General features: G+C 37.2%; 1 protein-coding gene and 1 pseudogene across 2 annotated transcripts in view; both read right to left on the bottom strand.

Moving 5' to 3' along the window:
* Positions 1-354: 354 nt before the first annotated feature.
* Positions 355-10,994, bottom strand: LOC116272988 (annotated as a pseudogene). Its single transcript, XR_004181501.1, has one exon. The product of XR_004181501.1 is annotated as an E3 ubiquitin-protein ligase NEDD4 pseudogene (transcript).
* A 2,221-nt stretch (positions 10,995-13,215) lies between these two features.
* The window catches only part of LOC116272987 (double C2-like domain-containing protein beta), a gene marked incomplete at its 5' end in the record, with an annotated part of 69,558 nt that continues 61,833 nt past the window's right edge, over positions 13,216-20,940 (bottom strand). Inside the window, one exon of the mRNA XM_031661908.1 lies at positions 13,216-14,312. Within this exon, the coding sequence (XP_031517768.1) occupies positions 14,235-14,312 (78 nt within the window). The remainder of the gene's footprint in view (positions 14,313-20,940) is intronic.

Genomic DNA, 20,940 nt, shown 5'->3' with positions numbered 1-20,940 from the left:
TTTTTTCTATAGTTCCAAGGTGAAAAAACAGAAGACTGTAACATTTATGTTTTTCTCCAGGAAAAAGAGACTGTACTCTCCCTGTAGAGAGGGAGTTTGTCTTATATATCTTATATCTACTTCACATATGCCTTCTGTATAACAATCACTAAATATATACCTTGCCTATACTATCTCATGCTAATTTTATGACACTGAGCAAGCAACCTACACTGGCTGTTTCTGCTTCCTTATCTGTTTCATTCTTTCTTCAATCTGGCTTTTAACCCTGCATTCTCCTGAGCCTACTCTTGCTAACAGACCTTCTAACTGCCACATCCAGTGGATACTTCTGTTCTCTGTGGTACTGCCTCCATGCTCTCCACGCCTCCATGCTCTCCACGCCTCCATGCTCTCCACGCCTCCATGCTCTCTTGGCCTCTGTGTGGTTCTTCCTTAGTCTCCTCTTTATGCCCTCTTCTACCACCTCACCAAAGTTGGTAGTCCCCAGAATTATAATTTATCTTCCCTTCCCATCTCATGTATACCTTCCCTAACATGTTCATCCTTACCTGAGACTTTGACTGTACTCCTGACTCCCAATCTACATTTCCAACTCTCACCTCTCTCCTGAGCCTTGGTCCTGTATCTCCAACTGCCCTACTTGAAAGCAGCACCACCAGGGCAGCCTCTGAAGCACATAAACTTAATTTGTGATTTCTTCTTCACCCTCCCAATCTGGCCCCTCTCCTGAGTTCTTCATCTTAGTTCATAACATCACTGTTAACCCAGTCATCCAAGTTAGGAAAACTTAAGTCCATTTATAATCCATGAAACCATGAAAAATTATCTTCTAAAAACCTTAAAGAGAGCACTTCACACTCTCAAATAAAGACTTCCATTGCCCAACTACTGACTCTCAGCAGAAGACCACCTTCTTTGTCTTCAGCATGAAGCACCAGGCCTAATCAACTCCGACCCACTTCTGGCAGATCACCTCCTCCCACATCCCCAGGCTACCCTATGCTTGAGCCCCACTGGACTATTTACAGTGTGAGATTCTTTCACATCTCTAGTCTTGCATATGCTGCTGCTGACACCTACAGCAGTGATTCTCAACAGGGCACAATTTTGCCCCTAGGGGACATCTGGCAATGTCTGGGGACACTTTTTGATTGTCACACTGGGAGAAAGGGGTGTTACTAGCATTTAGTGGGTGGAGGCAAGGGACGCTGTTAAATATCCTACAGTGCACAGGACAGCCCCCACTACAAAAGTGTCCAGCCCAATATAATAATGCTGAGATGGGGAATCCCTGCCCTAGAATCTCTTTGATTTCTCTGTCTGATGAACTCTAGTTTACCTATCAAGACTCGGTTCAAATGTCACCTCCTCTGGGAAACCTTCCTCTACCAACCAGGTCCTCTCTCCAGATGAATAATGTCACATCTTTCTACTTTTTCATACACACCTCTATTTAGCACATCACATATTAGACTGAAAATTTTTATGTTTACCAGCATGTCCCTATTACCAGAATGGGAGGTCCCCTAAATAGAGACTGTATTTTACTCATCTTTTATTCTCAGTGCTTGGGACAGGGCCTGGCACTCAAATGTGTACTGGATGAATTAAACAAGACACATCTACAGAGAAAACAAAATATTTTCAAGCAAACAACTCAGCACTCTGAGCCTGTCTGAAATTAATGATTCCTCAGTTCTAAGAAATATACATGTACAAATATACATTTTTCACCAACTTTCTAAAACTAGTCATTAACATTATGGCATCACATTTTAGAATATTTATAAATTACATTGGTTTTTATAAGTGCTGCTCAAAATAAATTTAACCAAATCTCTCTAAATATTCTGCTAAATTTAGTAAAATAGGGGCTGGAAAATAATGGAACATTAAAGTAAGTATATATTTAAAACATCTATTTTAGGAAGAACAATTAAATAAGAAAATACAGAAATGTATAATCTTGAGATCAGTGTTAAAGGCTTTGAAATAATTCAGACATAAGTTTATTACAGTTCTACTATACTAGAATAGTAGCAATTTACCTATTTAGGATTAAGTTACAGATAATGAACAAAAACTTTTATAACAAAAAGAAAAAAATGTAAAAAATAATTCTAATGAAAATATGAATATAAGCAAAGAATGGAAGACATTCAAGCTTGGGCAAAATGCGAATGCACATTAAATAATAGGGTACTGAAATCTCTGAGCATCCTAACAACATAACACAGGAGATTCAGAAAATAACAGATGGGGGAAATAAAATAACAGTAGAGAAAACTACTATACAGATTTAGAAATCTGAATAGCAATCATTTTTATAACTGTATACGTAGTACCTTAGTTCCTTAACCTGCTTCTTGATTGAACTGCCAAAATATTACACATACTGTTAAAATATCAAATATTTATTTTCAGATCAAAAGTCATTATATAGCCTTTACAAAAGTAATACTGTATTTCAAAAGGCATACATAATAAACATATGCCAGTCACTGTTATGTTGTTTGCTATGCCTGAAATAAACATTATGCAGACAGACTACAAAGTCTCATCTTCACTCTAAGTTGTAAACACAGAACACACACAGTGTCCTAGATACAGGTAAAAGTTCCCACTAGATTTAAAAACTCAGTCATTAATGAGATGTTGATTATAGAAAGCTAGAAACTCAATCTTATACTGCTAGAGACTGGTAGCTAAACATATAAGAAAAGAATGTGTAGACTCTCAGTGCTTTAGAAACCAGGGTCTCTGACCAAAGCAGTGATTTAATTTCACGACTGCTCAGTACAGATAGCTGACATTACCAAATGCTACTCTAATATCAACTTGTTAAATGTGAATCCAGACTCAGCATATCAGAATACTAACCCAGACTAACTGGAGTCATGGGAAATATTTTGGGAGCTGTTTATTTATAAATGAGTTACAATATAACACTATAATTAGATTAATATATAATTATTGATAAACACAGGATTATTTCTAAAACCCATCATTGTTGCCACTACTATATTTAGAAAAAGCAACACTAGAATCTTCTTCATAAAACAAGCCTTGATTTATCAATTAGATCTATTTAGATATAGTATAAATTAAATTTAAGTGTCACTGTATGGTTTACAATGCTTTTATAAACATTAAAAGGGGGACAATTTAAATCTCCAGCAAACTGCACACTTCTGAACTACTTTATAATCCAATAATCTACCAAAAGATAGAATCTGCACAAAGTTATACATTTGATTGTCACAAAAAATATTTAAGTTAGCTTACCTAAGCATAAATAAAACCAGTAACAATGGATATTTTTAACAATGCAAAAGGCATTTGATCCACATTTCATTAAAAAACACATTTAAAATACTCTTCTCAAAAGCATCCACAACAAACTATAATTATTACCATAAAATAAACTATTTTAAGGTATTTCTACAAATATTTATACATGAATTATTCCTTTCAGGTTAATTATTTCATTACGTGTAAAAGAAATTTATAAGTAACATTAATTCAATTAGCATAGTATTAATGTTTCTTCTCAGTGCCATTTCATTTCTTCCTTTTAGGAAGAAAAATAGTTGATTGGATTATAATCTCCTAAAAGCTGGTTTTAGAAAAGTTTCCTAAATGGAATTAAAAATTGTAAAATATAGATCAGAATTTGAAATCTGATCTTTTTTTATCCTAGTAAAGTAGTGGCTTATATTAACATCTGGGCATTGGTAACAATTGTTATATTTACCAGATTTCAGAAGACAGAAAATAAACTAGCAATTACTATTTTATTCACCTAAAGCTACTTATCCAGAAGATTTTTTGTTTTAATCTTTAATAAACATACTGGATGTTACAAAAACACAGATAAACAGATAAGGTTTTTTCCCCCCAAACTATTATGTACTGTCATGTAAAATTGCTTTAGTTAGAAAATTTTTTAAATTTCTTGGAATCTGGCAAAACATTCCAAATACAGAAATTTTAAAATTCTATTTCAGTTCAAACCATTTTAAATACTTTGGAAAGGCCAAATTACATAAAGAACTTTTGGCTAAGATTCAAGCGTTAAATTACTAATATAATAAAGTTGAATTGTCAAAAATGAAAAGGTAAATAGAAAATTGTGGGAAATGCCTAGCAATTTAAACCAAATTCAAAAATATTAAAACTTAGAATTCAATATTGTTGAGTGAGTGAGTTACATTTTAGAAGGCAGTATTAACTCGTGGCTCAAGAAAAATAGGGTGGAAACAAAATTCCATAGTTAAGAGTATATACAAATGCAAATGCCATTTATTTTTCCTCTGCTTTAAACATGCAGCATAATAGTTTTTATGAATGATCTGATCAATACATGTATTTTAGAGATACAGTTCCTCTATGATAATTTATAACAAGATCTTCACACTTTGATATGGGTATTTGCTTAATATTTTAAATAAGCATTCTAAATTTTACTCTATTTCATAATGATTAAGAAGGGGAGAAAGCAAAATGATGATTTTGAAAATAGGAATAAAATACTGAGCTACAAAATAGAATACTATACCATTTAAAGGAAAAAGATACCAAGATAAAATCTTATGAAATAGACTGTTATTCAAAGTTTGTTTTTATGTTGTAGAAAAGTTTTACAGCTTAAATCACTTCGGAAGATTTTTAAAAATACACATTTTGTACATTGGTAAAATAACAAATACAGTAAAAAACTATACTTAGGGTTCTTCAGATTTACAAATATAAAATTTATGACTACAAAGTACTGCTAGCTAAGGACCAGGAAAATATATAAAACTGCTTGGTTATAACAATAAATTTTCTCCAAATATTTCATTAAGTTATTCTCGTATAAATTAATATTTACCAAGATCAAAGGAAACTTACCTTGCAAGAATTAGACAGTTCATTTGTGCAATCTCTGTTGCTGTCTCTTGATAAATTATCCACTTTACCTTCATTTCCAGATGCAAACTTTATGAGTAACTGAGATGGTCCCCCTTTAGAACAATTGTGCTTAAGGCTGGATAGACAGGAAATATTTGGATAAGCTCCTCCCAATGAAATACTTCTTTGTAAAATACCATGGTTTTTGTTCATCTGTGAATTTGGTCTTTCCAATTCTCCATTGATATTTATTTGATAATCTACGTTTTGGGAGGATGGCAAACATGCAGATGTCCTATGCGTGAGCTTAATATACTCTGAATCAGAATTAAGCTTAATTTCTGACATTTCTGGTTTACAATCACCATTTGTTGTTTCACAATCTAATGTAGTTGTTTTTTGTTGGGTGAAATGCACTGAAACACAAGAATATCCTTCAGATGACTTTTCACAGACAGTCTGTTTGGGAGTATTATTTGAAAGAACAATTTTCTTCTGTAACGAGCCCTTCCTGTGAAGTGGCCGTATGTCTCTTACTTCTCCAGGGGTACAAATTGTTTTAGATAACCGAAGTCCATTGACAGCTGTTGAAAGAAATCCTTTAGCACCAGTGCCATCCTCATTATGTGCAATTTCACTAGGAGAAATAATAAACTGGTGTGAAGTTTGATAGGATCCTTTGCTCAGAAGAGTACATGGACTTGTTGGAGAAGTCGGTGGGGTATTTGAAGGACTCCTAGGAAAAATGACTAAGGAGGAGCAACGTTTTAGTGGAATTTTTGTGTTCCTGCTCACTGGCAATTTCATAATCTCTAACCCATGTTCCAAGTCATCCTGGACAAAAGGATCTGTACTTGTACTTCTCGAAAAAATTTCACATGGAGTAGTATTCCTGTTTGGCACAATTCCACTGGAGGTGCTGTCAGAAGGTAAGTTTCCACCCAAAAAAGTATCATCACTTGGTGGCAACGTATAACTACTACTGTCACTGATGACACTGTTAGTGTATGAACCTCCACTTGTGATACTTGCACATGACCCGAAATCACTACCGTTGCTGCTGTAAGATCCATTATCACTGGTTGAAAAGTTACTAAGGCTACCACTACAAATGGCTGGACTGCTTACAAGGTTACCATCATTCACTGCATTCAATTCACTATCGACCACAGCACTGCTGTAAATACCATCCTTCAAGATACCAGTAAATGAAGCATCATCACTATCAGCTAAGACATTGCTAGACTGAAGATATCCACTGTACCTTGTTGGCTGTAGTGAAATCTGTAGACAGCTGCTCTTTTTATTAACATTTTCAGATGAGGGAACAGACGATCTTTCTTGAGACTGAACGTTTTCCTTTATTAACGGAGCTAGTGCAGTCTGTCTGGGAGTCAGCTTCATTTGAACAACGTTAGACGCTGAAATCCGTGTTGGTCTCTTGAAGCACATGTGAACATGGCTATCCAAGTCATCTCCGGAGGTTTCTGACAAAGGGTAAGTATTGCTTCTTCTGGCTGCAAAGTGCAATCGTAAGCTTTGTGCCATTTGTTCTCATTTCCAAACATGTTAAGGGCTGAAAGTCATAACAAAGATCTCTGTCCGTAGACAGGCTAGAAGCAGCTGCACTGCATCAAAAGAAAAAATCATCTGTGGTGCCTAAAAGAGCTATTAAGCTGTAGTCTTTATCCTAAGTAAAACATTAGATACCAGATATCATAGGAAGAAAAAGACGACCCATTCCAGAGACTGACGTTTCCAAAATGTCTTGAATCGCTTGTAGTCAAAATGCCTTCACTTACAAAGCACTTGATTTCCAGCGACCTTTAAGCTGAGCTCAGCTGCAGCACACTGACTCAAACACAGCCAACCTTGTTTCAATTATACCTTCTCCAATTTGCATGAATGAGTAACACAAGAACAACAATCTTCTAACATTTCATGTTGAAACAGTATTTTTTCACCCCAGCTCTACTAAATGAACATTTAACTATGTGAATCGCAGTGCCTATACTTTCTCCAGCCAACTTTGACCACTAATATTTTTACCCATAGGTATAGAATTACAGGAAGTTGGTAGGAACGAAACCCCATGTAATTAAGTATCAAATCAAAGATTGAATTTCCAAATAGTAGTCATACTAGGAATCTAGTCAAGTTAGTTAATATAGGGACTGTTCATTTTTTTTTTTAATTTGTGAATTCAAACAGTTCTGTAAATTTGGAAATACCAAAACTTTAGGATGAATTAAAACTTTAGCACTACATCAAACAGATACATATTTTAGCTTCTAAAGTGCTAATTACATAAAAAATGAAAGCTTAAGGACAGAACTACAAAATTAACCTATTAATACCATTGCAAAACTGAAGCATAGTTTCGAGAAAAGAAGTTTAAGAGAAGCTGTCACTAAGCATTTTCTCCTGTAATTTTAAGGCCTTTTCCAGCCAAGTAGAACAGTCTTTAAATGATGCCATTTATATTTTGACTATTAAAACTCTGCCAAGAAATAGCCTAAGCAAACATTCCAATAAAAATATATGCAGATTAGAAAAAAAAAAAACTATACCCCAAGATAGTTTGAACACATAGGATATTTTATTCCACTGTCTCTGCAATTCATTCACTTAACAGAGTGTTGTGGTAAGTAAAGAAGTCTAAAAAGGATTTAACACATCAAATAAACATATCTCAATGCCAATTCTGTTCTGAAAAACTCTAAGAGCTCTTTGCTGGCCCCTGCTGGTGCTTTGAAACAATCCATTTAGATGTTTGATATCTATAAAGAAATACAAACCAAGCTGTACATTTCTTTATATAAACAAAGTACATACTTGTTTACATTTTTGAGAGCTAGCCCTGCCCTAGAGGTGGAATTGCTCAGCAGTGCTGATAAACCTTCCACAGTAGAGAACAGTGGACTGTTTGTCCTTTTAGAGGTTGTGATTTTGTATATATTTTTTCTGCTTTGTATTTATTTAACCTTTATTTTCAGTTTACTGGGTAATAAAAATTTAATATTTTAATTTCTCTCCCAAATGCCATAGACCAAGGTTGGTATTCTATTTGAAAGAAACAAATTTATTTTTAAATAATACTCTAGGGTATATTTAAACCCCTTACCTAAATTTTATAGCTGGAACTCCAGTAATAAATATATACTGGCTCATTCATAGGAAAGTAAAAGGTAAAATAGTTCCGTTGTTTATACCACATGCTACTACACCCAAGTTGTATTTTTCTAAGTAAGTTTTTTTTCCTAAGTAAAAGCAAATATGTAAAACATATACTTTGTTTTAAAAAAACTGCTTAAGATACATCTGTTTTCGATCAGAATTTTCTAAACAGATATTTAATCAATTAAGACACAACAAAATAGAATTATGGGAATTTATTGAATTATATTTGACTAGAATGAAACAGCACTGTGTTTTCAAATGTGTACAATAATTGGAAATTTAGTAATACAATTATGATGTTATTTTGGTTTTGTATAACCTATCTCCTTTAAGATTTTACAGACTTCAGCCAACATTCCCTTAACATCTTTTTCTTTTAAATAAGGAGGAGTCCTGTTTTACTCTGCCTTCAAATGACTTCAGCTTGCTTTCTGGGATTAAGTGTGGGGTCTAATAACTCAAAGAATGAATCCCTTCTAATAGGCTAATCAATGAGATCTAATTGTTCATGCCTGTGGCCTACAACTTCCTGGAAATAAGAAAAGCTCCTCTGATTATTAACATATAAAATAATGAGCTCCAAGTATTTGGCCAGATAAATGTCTTCCCTTTGATAAGCTTCACTATAAGCATCAGTTCCATGTCCCCTAACTAGATTTTAACTTTCCGGAGGGCATGGACCGTAACTACACGGTTCTTCTGGGGCTCCTGAGCTTGTCCTGGGCACAAAGTAAGTACCAAGAGACACCAGAGAGAAGTCTGGATGGATAGATGGTCTCACCACAGGCACTCTGAATGCCTGACGCTTTCTTTCAGGATTTTTGTTGTTGTTGCTGAAGTTGATCCAGCTGCCAGTTATAAAGAAATATCAAGAAGCGCTGCAGGTGGACAAGAAGGAATGACGTTTGAAAAATTTACAGAGAGGGTCTCAGCCAAGGAAAAGTAAGCTAAGAGAATCACATGCACTTCCTAGCACTCTAGTCTGAGTTTAAATTCTAGGGAGGCTGAACAGTTTGCACTGCTGGCTGAGGTCTGAACATAGGATCTATACTGCTATTACAGCAGTTGCATGGAAAATCGGGGAACTTGCTATAAAACGTAATTCCTCAGTCCAGCAAATACCAAACAGGAGTGTTAACCCTAACCTTAAGAGTAGAAGAACTGGAGGGACACGGCAGCCCTCATCTGGAAAGAATCCATGCACATCCTACATAGAATTGCATATTCTGGAGTGAAACAGATTGAAGCTAAGAACCCCACATTCTGAGCTGTTGGTTACTGATCATCTACACGGAAAATAATGTAATTATCTACATGGTGTGGATAGGCTCTGGGTAATCTTAATCATTGACTGAACTTTGAAGGCCAAAGTCAGCTGCGGCGGTTAATTGTATGTATCAACTTCGATAGGTTATGGTACCCAGTAGTTTGGTCAAACACCAGTATAGACATTGCTATGAAGACATTTAGACATGATTAGCATTTACATCAGTAGACTCTGAGTACCGCACATTACCCTCCACAATGTGTGGGGGTCTTACCCAATCAGTCGAGGGCTTTGAGAGCAAACACAGGTTTTGTAAGAAGAAGCAATTCTGCCTCAAGACTACAATGTAGAATCCCTGCCTAAGTTCTCAGCTTCCTGGCCTGCCCCGCAGATTTCAGATTGCAGTCTTCACTATATACATACATAGTGTGGAAATATATGTATTCATATATTACACATAATTTCATATATAAAATGTATGAAAAATAAATAATACATAAAATATATACACAATCTATTGTTTCTGTTTCTCTGGAGAACCTTCATTAATACAACTGCTAAATGTGAGAAGCACAAGGTCTCCACCCAGAATATAGGCAGCTCCTAAAACCGGTGGCTGAATGTGTACAGGTGTATGTCTTAGACTGGTGACACAGTGCTAACTTTTGCACTGGTGGGTAGAATTTTTTTAAGGCACATCATTCTGAAATGTTCTGTCATTATTGCCACCACCACCACTACCATCACCATAATGAAACGACTATATTTTAAAACCCTCAAGTCTTAAAATTGGCTGGAAAACAATGATATAAGCCTAGTCTTTCTTGAAAGCAAATATCACTTATATTGCAAACGTTTTCCAGATGACTAAAGTTGTTTCTGCTTAATATTATACTTGTGTTTTTCACCCTCCATTTTCAAAGATAAATTGCTAGGAAAACGGTACACTTTAAATTTAGTTGTGAGTGCCTCAGCAGAATAAAGATGGAATGACATTTATAATAACATAGATCATTTGTTGCTATACAATCAGGTCTGTTACTCCACCAATGGCTATAGTTTCTATAACATCTCAAGTCATCTCTATACCTCCCTTACCTGCTGAGACTAGCAACAAATCAGAGGACTAGAATGACACACACCACCCTGCTCTAATCATCTTGGCTCTTTGTTTTGCTAGTAAACCAAGTTTCTCGAGAAAAGCTGTATTTCCCATGCACAGAAGAGCATCTAATACAGTAGATAAACTAAATGGTATATCTTAGCTAACACAAAATATACCATATCAGACAGCTACAAATGCGTAAATCCATGAATGTTAAATAACACTTTATATTTGTATCATGATAAAGAATTTTCCAAGTATTTTCATAGTCACTGTCTCATTTTATCCTCACAACATGCTTATGAGATAGGCAGGGCAAATATTGTTGTCCTCATTTTTCAAATGTGAGAAGGTATTTTTAGAAGGCCTGAATAATTTGTTTAGGGTTACAAGCTAATGCACCCAAAGAAATGCAGGATTATAACAGAATTTCTTAGTCCTTAGTGTGGGGATCTATAACAACTTTTTTTTTCCCCCCGAGATGGAGTCTCACTCTGTTGTCCTGGCTGGAATGCAGCGGCATGATCTCAGCTCACTGCAACCTCCACCTCCTGGGCTCAAGCAATTCTCAAGCCTCAGCCTCCAGAGTAGCTGGGACTACAGGTGTGCACCATCACGCCCGGCTAATTTTTGTATTTTTAGTAGAGACAGGGTTTCACCATGTTGGCCAGGCTGGTGTCAAACTCCTGACCCCAGGAACATCTCCTGATCCGCCTGCCTCAGCCTCCCAAAGTGCTGGGATTACAGGCGTTACAGTATCTTGATTAATGTATTTTGTTTTTTTTCCTTTAGTTAAAAGTTTTAAAAATTTTATTTGTCATATTTATCCATCTATAAATATAGATGTTAATATCAAAGGCAATGCTTTTTTCTTCCAACCTATCATGACGCACTTTATAGTATTATATACACAGTAAACGCTCAAGGAATGTTCATTTGCTGATCAGTGTTTGACAAACAGCCGTTCTGGCCATTAAGAAAGAGTCACACCAATACTAAAGTTACTAGCAAAATGGACCAGACTACATCTGTGTGGAAAGCACAGATGTGAGCTGTCCCTCCTTGTAGACAACATGCAAATAATGCAAATAAAATAGTTCACCAATAATACACCCAATGATAAGGCAGAATTCACATCGGTATCAGTGGCAACAGGAAAAATAACAGTAATACCATGATCTGGCAATTCAACTCTAAAATGTATCTCTTAGAGATACACTCAGACATGTACATACGGAGACATAAAAATGTTTATCAATTGGTAAGAGCAACATACTGGAAATAACACTAATAACACTAATATTAAGGAAGTTAAATACATAAATTATAGCATTATGATATTTTCAGAGTATAGAAGATTATGCATCATTGAAAGGTGTCATCACAGATCTCACAAATACAACGTTAAGCAAAAAAGCGTATCAGAGGAATGCCTACAGAGATATACTATTTTTATAAATTAAAAAATATGCAAAATAAACAAGGTGGGTTTTTGTTTTTTGGAGATAGAGTTTTGCTCTTGTCACCTAGGCTGGAGTGCAATGGTGTGATCTTGGCTCACTGCAACCTCCGCCTCCTGGGTTCGAGCAAGTCTCCCACCTCAGCCTCCCCAGTAGCTGGGACTACACGTGCCCACCATCACGCCCGACTAATTTTGTATTTTTAGTAGAGACAGAGTTTTGCCATGTTGGCCAGCCTGGTCTTGAACTCCTGACCTCAGGTGATCCACCTGCCTCGGCCTCCCAAAGTGCTGGGATTACAGGCATGAGCAACCATGCCTGGCCAACAACAATGTCTTTTTTAGGGATATGTATGTGTATATATGTGATAAAAGTATTTTAAAAAGCAAAGAATGCTAAATACAAAATTGAGGACAGTGGCTACTAGTGGAGGAAGAAAAGGAGATGCCACTAAGGAGGGATCTAGGGAGGGTTTCAAAGATTTTGGTAATGTTCTAGTTCTTAAGCTGAGTAATAAGTGTGTATATACATAGTTGTCTTATTATTTAAATATTTATATTATGTGGGCTTTTTTGTATGTATATTTCATGATTTAAAAACAAAACACACACAAAACTCCACCAGTATGAAGTTTAATTTGTTTCCATCTAGAAGGGACCAGCCTGGCCAACATGGTGAAACCCCATCTCTACTAAAAATACAAAAATAAGCTGGGCAAGGAGGCGGATGCCTGTAATCCCAGCTACTTAGAAGGCTGAGGCAGGAGAATCGCTTGAACCCGGGAAGCAGAGGTTGCAGTGACCTGAGATTGCGCCACTGCACTCCAGTCTAGGCAACAGAGTGTGACTCTGTCAAAAAATAATAATAATAAATAAAGGAAAACAGATCTATAGAGACAGAGGGGAGAAAAAAGGAAAACATTTTATATTCTTTTAAAAAAAGCAAAAACACAGAAAACAAATAGCTCTGTAACTAACCATATTCGATAATCAAATCAGCAACATCTGTCACTCAGCCTTAAAAATCAGATTACCAGGCTGGGCATGGCGGCTCACGCCTGTAATCCCAGCACTTTGGGAGGCAGAGGCAGGTGGATCACGAGGTCAGGAGATCAGGACCCTCCTGGCCAACATGGTGAAACCCCATCTCTACTAAAATACAAAAAAATTAGCCAGGTGTGGTGGCATGCGCCTGTGGTCCCAGCTACTAGGGAGGCTGAGGCAGGGGAACTGCATGAACCCTGGAGGCGGAGGTTGCAGTGAGCTGAGACTGAGCCACTGTGCTCCCGCCTGGCAACAGAGCGAGACTCCAACTCAAAAAAAAAAAAAAAAAAAAAATTAGATTGCCAGCCAGTGAGAGTCTTCTTCGGCAGCAATAATGTACTTTTGCTTACTATGATGTTTACTAAAGATTTCATTGGCAAAATCTTTAGTTGCTAGTATAATTATCATTTCTTGAGGGCAAAAAACATGAATGTAGTTTAACACTAAAAACAGACTTTTTTTTTTTTTTTTTTAAAAAGCTAGTTTCTTTGTTAGCTAAAAAATGAACAAAACTGTTTAATTTTTCTGGTGCTTGTAACTGATAAGCTTCGCACACGTAACACTGTTTGTATACTTACCTGTTCAAATCTTACAGGTTTAAAATATAAATGTAAGCCGCTAAGAAGAGGGTTTGAGATTGGATCCTCAGAGACAACATTAGGAAAAGAATAGGACTTTAAGATAGTCTTTAGGAATTCAGAAATCAGAACAATCATTTTATAAAAAGAACATCATGTTTAACTTTGCTTTTTGCTTCTGTAAGAGCTGGCCATCCTTGAGAAAACTTTATTTGCTCATTCCTTATCAGTGTAAAAAGGACAGATTTCCTCTGTAGAAGAGTGGGGATGAGAGAGTGGATAGGATGTCCATTGGATACGGGTAACCCTAAGAAAGACCACTGTAGTAAGGAGGCACAACTGAAGGATACTCTGGGCGAAGATTCCCAGTGCCATGGACTTGGAACCAGGGGTCATGGACGAGTGAGAGGGAAGACAGGACGAAGAGGTTGATTTTCTGTCCTTTCCTGTCACAAGAGGTCTTCAGTAAGACCTTATAATATGTCGGCAATCAGAAGAGGTGCTTGGGAGGAGAATGGAAAGGGAGAGAGTAGCACCAGGAGGAAGAAAACAAGTTCTATCTCCCTCACCATTTTGCCCAGAGTCTCCATAACCACCCACAACCCATCTCTCAAATCCCAGATTGCCTACCCACTTCCCCTGGCTGCTGAAACGTACCCTTACTTCACGTACCCTTTCTCCTGAAACGTACCCTTACTTCATATTTCACACAAGCACAATATAACTTACCAATCGATTTTCGTCAAATACTTCAAAAAGAAGCCGGTGCTGCTGAGGATGAACCTAAGTAAGAAAAACACAATCTTTATTTAAAAACAAGTAAACATCAACCCACAGACACTGAGAAATAAATGCTTAAAGATGTTGCCATTTGATTGAGTGCAGTGGCTCATGCCTGTAATCCCAGCACTCTGGGAGGCTGAGGTGGGTGGATCACCTGAGGTCAGGAGTTCAAGACCAGCCTGGCCAACATGGTGAAACCCTGTCTCTACTAAAAATACAAAAATGAGCCAGGTGTGGTGGCATGTGCCTGTAGTCCCATCTACTTGGGAGGCTGAGGCAGGAGAATCGCTTCAACCTGGGAGGTGGTGATGGCAGTGAGCCAAGATTATGCCATTGCACTCCAGCCTGGGCGACATAGAGAGACTCCATCTCCAGAAAAACAAAACAAAACAAACAAACAAAAATATGTTGCCATTTGCTAATGCCTATTATTTGGAATGTATTTTAAATTACATGAAATAAGAGCAGACTAGTCATGTGTCACTCATTTTCTAGTAGTTTCACAATAACAACAAAGTGAATTTGGTTGTTTATTTTTCAGATTTTTCTAATAGAATGAAAGGAAGTAAAAGAAAATTTCAAAAGATTACTTAAATGTTTGCAAACGCTTAAAAATACAGACTAGATTTTGACATCTTATGATCAGTTTTATTTTCTTGCTATTTATCAGTGTAGAGTGACCCAAAGTGGACATTTATTTTTCAGAAACTAGTGTTGTGAATTCTTTTATTATTGACTTAATAAAATCACATGTTGCTTTTACTATATAAAGTACATAGCAGTCAAAAGTATACACTGAGTTTTCACTTAAGGTTTAAATTTTGTAGCACATGAATAAAAATTACAAGCAATATTTTATTTCTCAAAGCCAATGCTTTCGTTCTTGTAGGAATGTTTCAATATCAAAATAAAAATCTATGTGACATCAAACAGAAAGGCAATCTTTAATACTTTTTTTGTACCAGAGTTTAAAATGAAGAAAGCATATTCATATTTATGTTGATTTTCCCCTACAATACATATATTATATTGTACACTGTGATATCTTAAAACATTGGTGTACATGTCAAAAGTATTGACAGAAAAAAGTCCTATACTTGTGACAAAGATTTCTGGATACCTAACTCAGTGTCTACTTTTCCTTCGAGAACATAATCCTAGTTTTACCTACAGCCACATTCCCAGGCTTACCACACTGCACACCTCTTGAGGAACCATTAATTTTTGAAAACTGAAGTACAATATATATTCAGTGAAGTATAAAGTATACTAATGTTGGGATGAGGAAGAAAAAAGTATACTAATCTTAACTATACAGCTTGATAACTTTTTACATATGTGTATTGTATCATATAAAATATGCGTATGTAAAAATACGTATACATAAAAATACATATACATACTATGTATATGATACATATGTATATATATTAAACCCAGATAAAGATATTGAATAATCTGTTCTATTTTATATATATTTTTTGTGAATGGTGCTCTCTGGAATTGTTTAACATGGAGACCCTGAATATGCCTATCTAGAAACTTATCCCTTGTACCTAGGGGCAACCAATGAAGCCAACCTAGTGCCAGTCACTCCTCGGGAGAGCTTTTCAGAGGTGGCTGACTCAGCTGGGAGAGATGTCCCTTTTGCCCCTTGCATTTATCTTTCCTGTCTGAAATTGTGGTTAGGATAGCTGGCATTCCTGCAGCCATATTGTGACCATGGAGTAACTGAGGATAGACATGCCAAACATAAGGCTAGACATCATGGGGATGGAAAAATAGTGTTAAGACAGCTAGATGTGCTGGTTCACACCTGTAATCCCAGCACTCCCAGGCTGAGGTGCGAGGATCACTTGAGCCCAGGAGTTGGAGACCAGCCTGAGTATCATAGGGAGACCATCTCTACAAAAATAACAAAAATTAGCTGGATGTCATGGCACGTGCCTATAGTCCCAGCTGCTCAGGAAGCTGAGGCAGGAGAATCGTTTGAACCTGGGAGGCAGAGGTTGCAGCGAGCCGAGATCGCACCACTGCACTCCAGCCTGGAAAACAGAGTGCAAAACTGTCCCTCCCCTACCACCAAAAAAAGGGTGGGCACGGTGGCTCATGCCTGTAATCCCAGCACTTAAGGAGGCCAAGGCAGGCAGATCACTTGAGTTCAGGAGTCTGTAACCAGCCTAGCCAACCGGGCGAAACGCTGTCTCTACTAAAAACACAAAAATTAGCTGGGTGTGGTGGCAGGCACCTGTAATCCCAGCTAGTTGGGAAGCTGAGGCAGGAGAATCACTTGAACCTGGGGCACAGAGGTTGCAGTGAGCCAAGATCGCGCCACTGCACTGTCCAGCCTGGGCATCAGAGTGAGACCACGTCTCAAAAAATGAAAAGAAAAGAAAAAATAGTGTAAGACAATTTTTTTCAAAGAAGATGTAGAAGAACTTTTGAGGAGATGTAACTGAGCTGAGACTTGAAAGATGGGAAGAGTTTAAATGAGAAGGTATAGAGAACATGCACGGCAAAGTCACATGAGGAAAGAAGACATGGGGGCAGAATGAGCATGCTCTAAGGAAATGAGACTGCTTTTTTTTTTTTTTTTTTTTTTTTTTTTTGAGATAGAGTCTCACTCTGTCACCCAGGCTGGAGTGCAGTGGCGCGATCACAGCTCAGTGCAACCACACTCAAGCAATCCTCCCACCTCAGCCTCCTGAGGGTCTACAGGCATGCACTACCACGCTCGGCTAATTTTTTAATATTTTTTGTAGAGGCAAGGTCTCACTGTGTTGCCTAGACTGATCCTGAACTCCTGGCCTCAAGTGATCCTCCCGTCATGGCCTCACAAGAATATTTCTGTATTAGAGACTGGCAAGAAAAGTTTGGTTAGTTAGGGTAAAGCCAGGGTGGGACACTGACATCCAGAAGAAGAGTTAAGACTTGATTGGTAGGGGGACCAAAGCAGTTTTAAAAGGAGACATGACATAATTTAGGTCACATCTGAAGATTATTTTGTCAGTGATGCACAAAATGAATTGGGCTGGAGAGAGACCCTGGTGTCTACAGGAGCTGGAGCCCTAGTAACTCAGGCATGGAGTCAGTAGAGCTTTGCTCAGGATGGCCCCAGTGGGAATAGGGAGGGAGACAGGGCTATAGAAACCATTTTGAGGAAGAACCTCCAAAGCATCAATGTCTATCAAAATACCTAGCAGACACTGCCGATGTTTAATGAATATTGCTAAGAAACTAACCTGCTGTCCTGGTTCAGACTGTAATTAACAGGTCGTAAAAGGATTCACTACCTCAACTATCTTTTTTTTTCCCCCCTCACTCTGTTGCCCTGGCTGGAATACAACAGTGCAATCTCAACTCACTGCAACCTCCGTCTCCTGGGTTCAAGCGATTTTCCTGCCTCGACCTTCCAAGTAGCTGGGAATACAGGGGCGTGCCACCAGGCCTGCCTAATTTTTTGTAATTTTTTTTTTAGTAGAGACAGGGTTTCACCATGTTGGCCAGGCTGGTCTCGAACCCCTGACCTCAGGTGATCCACCCACCTCGGCCTCCCAAAGTGCTGGGATTACAAGCATGAGCCATCAGGCCTGGCCTATCTTATCTTTTTAATCTATCTTTCTTACTGTAATTGGAGTGACTTACCTAGAAGACATTTAGGCCATCTTTACACCCTACTTCAAAGTTGTCCCCAGTGGTCTAAATAACAAAATCCAAACACCTGAGTATGGAATGATCCTTCATGATCTGAGTCCGATTTGCCTTTCTGGCCTTGTGTCCTATAAATGTCCCCTTGCCCAACCAAATATATATCTACCCTATACTGTAATCGCACTGGAAACTCACTACTAACTGCTTCTTGCATTTTCTGATTGGTACTTCTGTGCACGTTAAGGTCTATCCACTTGCAACACCTTCTCCACTCTACACGTCTACATTGTGCTCATCATTCAAGCCCAGCTCAAATGCCAACCTCTCCCTAGAGCCTGACCTCCCCATTCACTACTACTCCTGTTTTCAAAGTAGGTGATCAGACTTACCACATTTTTTTCTTTTTATTAAAGTTAATTGGGTATATGTGTGATATCTCCCTACCGAATTATAAACACCACAAATGACTTATTCATGTTGCTTTTTGTATTTCAGAAGCACATAATAAATGTAAAAATACAGTTTAAAATGTGTAGTGAGAATACTAAGTAAAAATTAGCAATCTGAACATAAACACTTATCTTCTTTCTTGGGAGATTCTATTTAAATCGTAGGCAATAGTTTGTAAAAGACATAAAACCATTACAGCAAAGAAGATGAGAGGGCCATCAGCAGCCGAGCAATTTCAACAGTCACCTAGCAGACGGATGAAGCGGGGATGGAAGTGATGATGGATGGCAGAGGAAGCTGAAAACCACCAAAAGAACAGAGTGTCAAAGCAAAAGGGGCAACTACCCTAATGACAGAATGTCTCAAATACCACCTTTGCCTCTGGATGGTACATGTACACACACGCATGAGCACGCATGCACACATACCCTCTTATTAGAGATCTTCTCTTTATGTCTATTTTCAGGAGGAGATTTAATGAAAATATAAGCATCAGATTTTTTTCCTTTTTTAAAAAAATTTATTTTAGTTTTGGGAGTACATGTACAAGTTGGTTCTATAGATAACCTGTGTGTCGTGGGGGTTTGTTGTACATATTATTTCATCACCCAGGTAATAAGCATAGTGCCCAACAGGTAGCTTTTCTATCCTCACCCTCCTCCTGTCCTCTACCCTCAAGCAGGCCCCGGTGTCTATTGTTCCCTTCTTTGTATCCATGCATACTCATGTTTAACTTCCATTTATAAGTGAGAACATGTAGTGGTTGGTTTTCTGTTCCTGTAAGCATCAGTTTTAATATATAAAATATAAATGGTAACTAAAAATGTAACATGTAATAGTTAAATGTTTATGCATTTTACCTAGAGAAACAACAGATGATTTTTCTATTTTATTACTGTTAAGTATGACTAGATTACCAGAGATCAAGAACGTACAAATTAGAAAAACTGTCCTCAAAGGAAAAAGAGATAATTTAGGAAACAAAAGAAAAGGGTTTTAAAAACTATTAAGGAGTATCCTTAGAAACATTTAGGAATGTCTTGCATCCATAAAACAAAAACAAGATACTAAAAAAGGGAACTGGAAAACAAAAAAGGTGCTGGAATGAAAAATGACTGTTGAATTAAAATAGAAGTGCTTTAAGAAAAATTTGTGGAAATCTCCCCAAAGGTAAAATAAAAAGCTAGGTTGAAGGGAAATGAGTGAAAATAAAAAAGAGGATTTTTTGAACAGATTCAGGGAAAGAATTAACCCCTAACGCCCTAAAAAAGAGGTTGGGCAAATTATGGCTTGTGTGCTAAATCCAGCCAGCAATCTACTTTTTAATTTAATGGCTCACAAGATAAGAACATTTTTTATATTTTTAAATGGTTACATTTCAGATAGATATATAAATACCTATACCATAACCTTGATTTTGCCTCCCAACCTACAACACCCAAAATATTTTACTATCTGGCCCTTTAAGAAAAAGTTCACTGACCCTTGTTCTAGACAATCACTGTATGTTATCTATTAACTTCTCTCATGTATCTAGAATAGTACTTGTTAAGATGAGCCTTGGAAGATGTGAGAAAGTAGTTACTCAAACCATTTTCTGATTCTGTGGTTCACATGAGGAATTCTGATTGAGAAGAACAGAAAATCACTCTAGGTGACCTTCCACTCAACTAGCTGGAATCCCCAAATGATCATACAAACAGAGGGAAGAAAATCATTAAAGAAATTATTCACACAGTTTCCAGAGTTGAAGAGAAACAGTATTCATTAGACTGAAATGCTTACTGATATGGTTTGGCTGTGTCCCCACCCAAATCTCACAGGAATTGTAATAATCCGCATGTGTCAAGGGCAGGGCCAGGTGGAGATAACTGAATCATTGGGGTGGTTTCCCCCATACTGCTCTCCTGGTAATGAATAAGTCTCACGAGATCTGATGGTTTTAAAAATGGGAGTTCCCCTGCACACACTCTCTTGCCTGCTACCATGTATGATATGCCTTTGCTTCTCCTTTGCCTTCTGCCATGATTGTGAGGCCTCCCCAGCCATGTGGAACTGTGAGTCCATTAAACTTCTTTCCTTTATAAATTATCCAGTCTTGGGTATGTCTTTACTAGCAGCATCAGAATGGACTAATCCACTTACCAAAGGCCTAACACAATGGATTTAAAAAACTGTACATACAAGGCACATCACTGTGAAATTTTAAAACACTGCCATAAAAATAATTATTAAAATTTTTCAGAGAAAGAGAAGGAAAGAGGGAGAAAAAAGGAACAAGTATCATATCTTTCAACAGAAATATAAAATACAACTGTAAAAGATGATAAAGCAATGTCTTCAAATTTCTGAGGAAAAATTCTGTTTACACAAGAATCCTATGAATGGCCAAACTAAGTTGGCTATTTATTCATCTATCATAGTCGGAAATCGACTTGGAACATGCATGCATGAGCTTTTTAATAATATGGGAAATATGATCAGAGTAACAAACAGAAAGAGTTAAAAAGTGGGTAGCAGGAACAGG

The sequence above is a fragment of the Papio anubis genome, unplaced genomic scaffold (assembly GCF_008728515.1).
Source record: "Papio anubis isolate 15944 unplaced genomic scaffold, Panubis1.0 scaffold295, whole genome shotgun sequence".
NCBI lineage: Eukaryota > Metazoa > Chordata > Mammalia > Primates > Cercopithecidae > Papio > Papio anubis.
The sequence above is the reverse complement of the archived record's forward strand: the minus strand, read 5'-3'. Positions and strand labels throughout refer to the sequence as shown.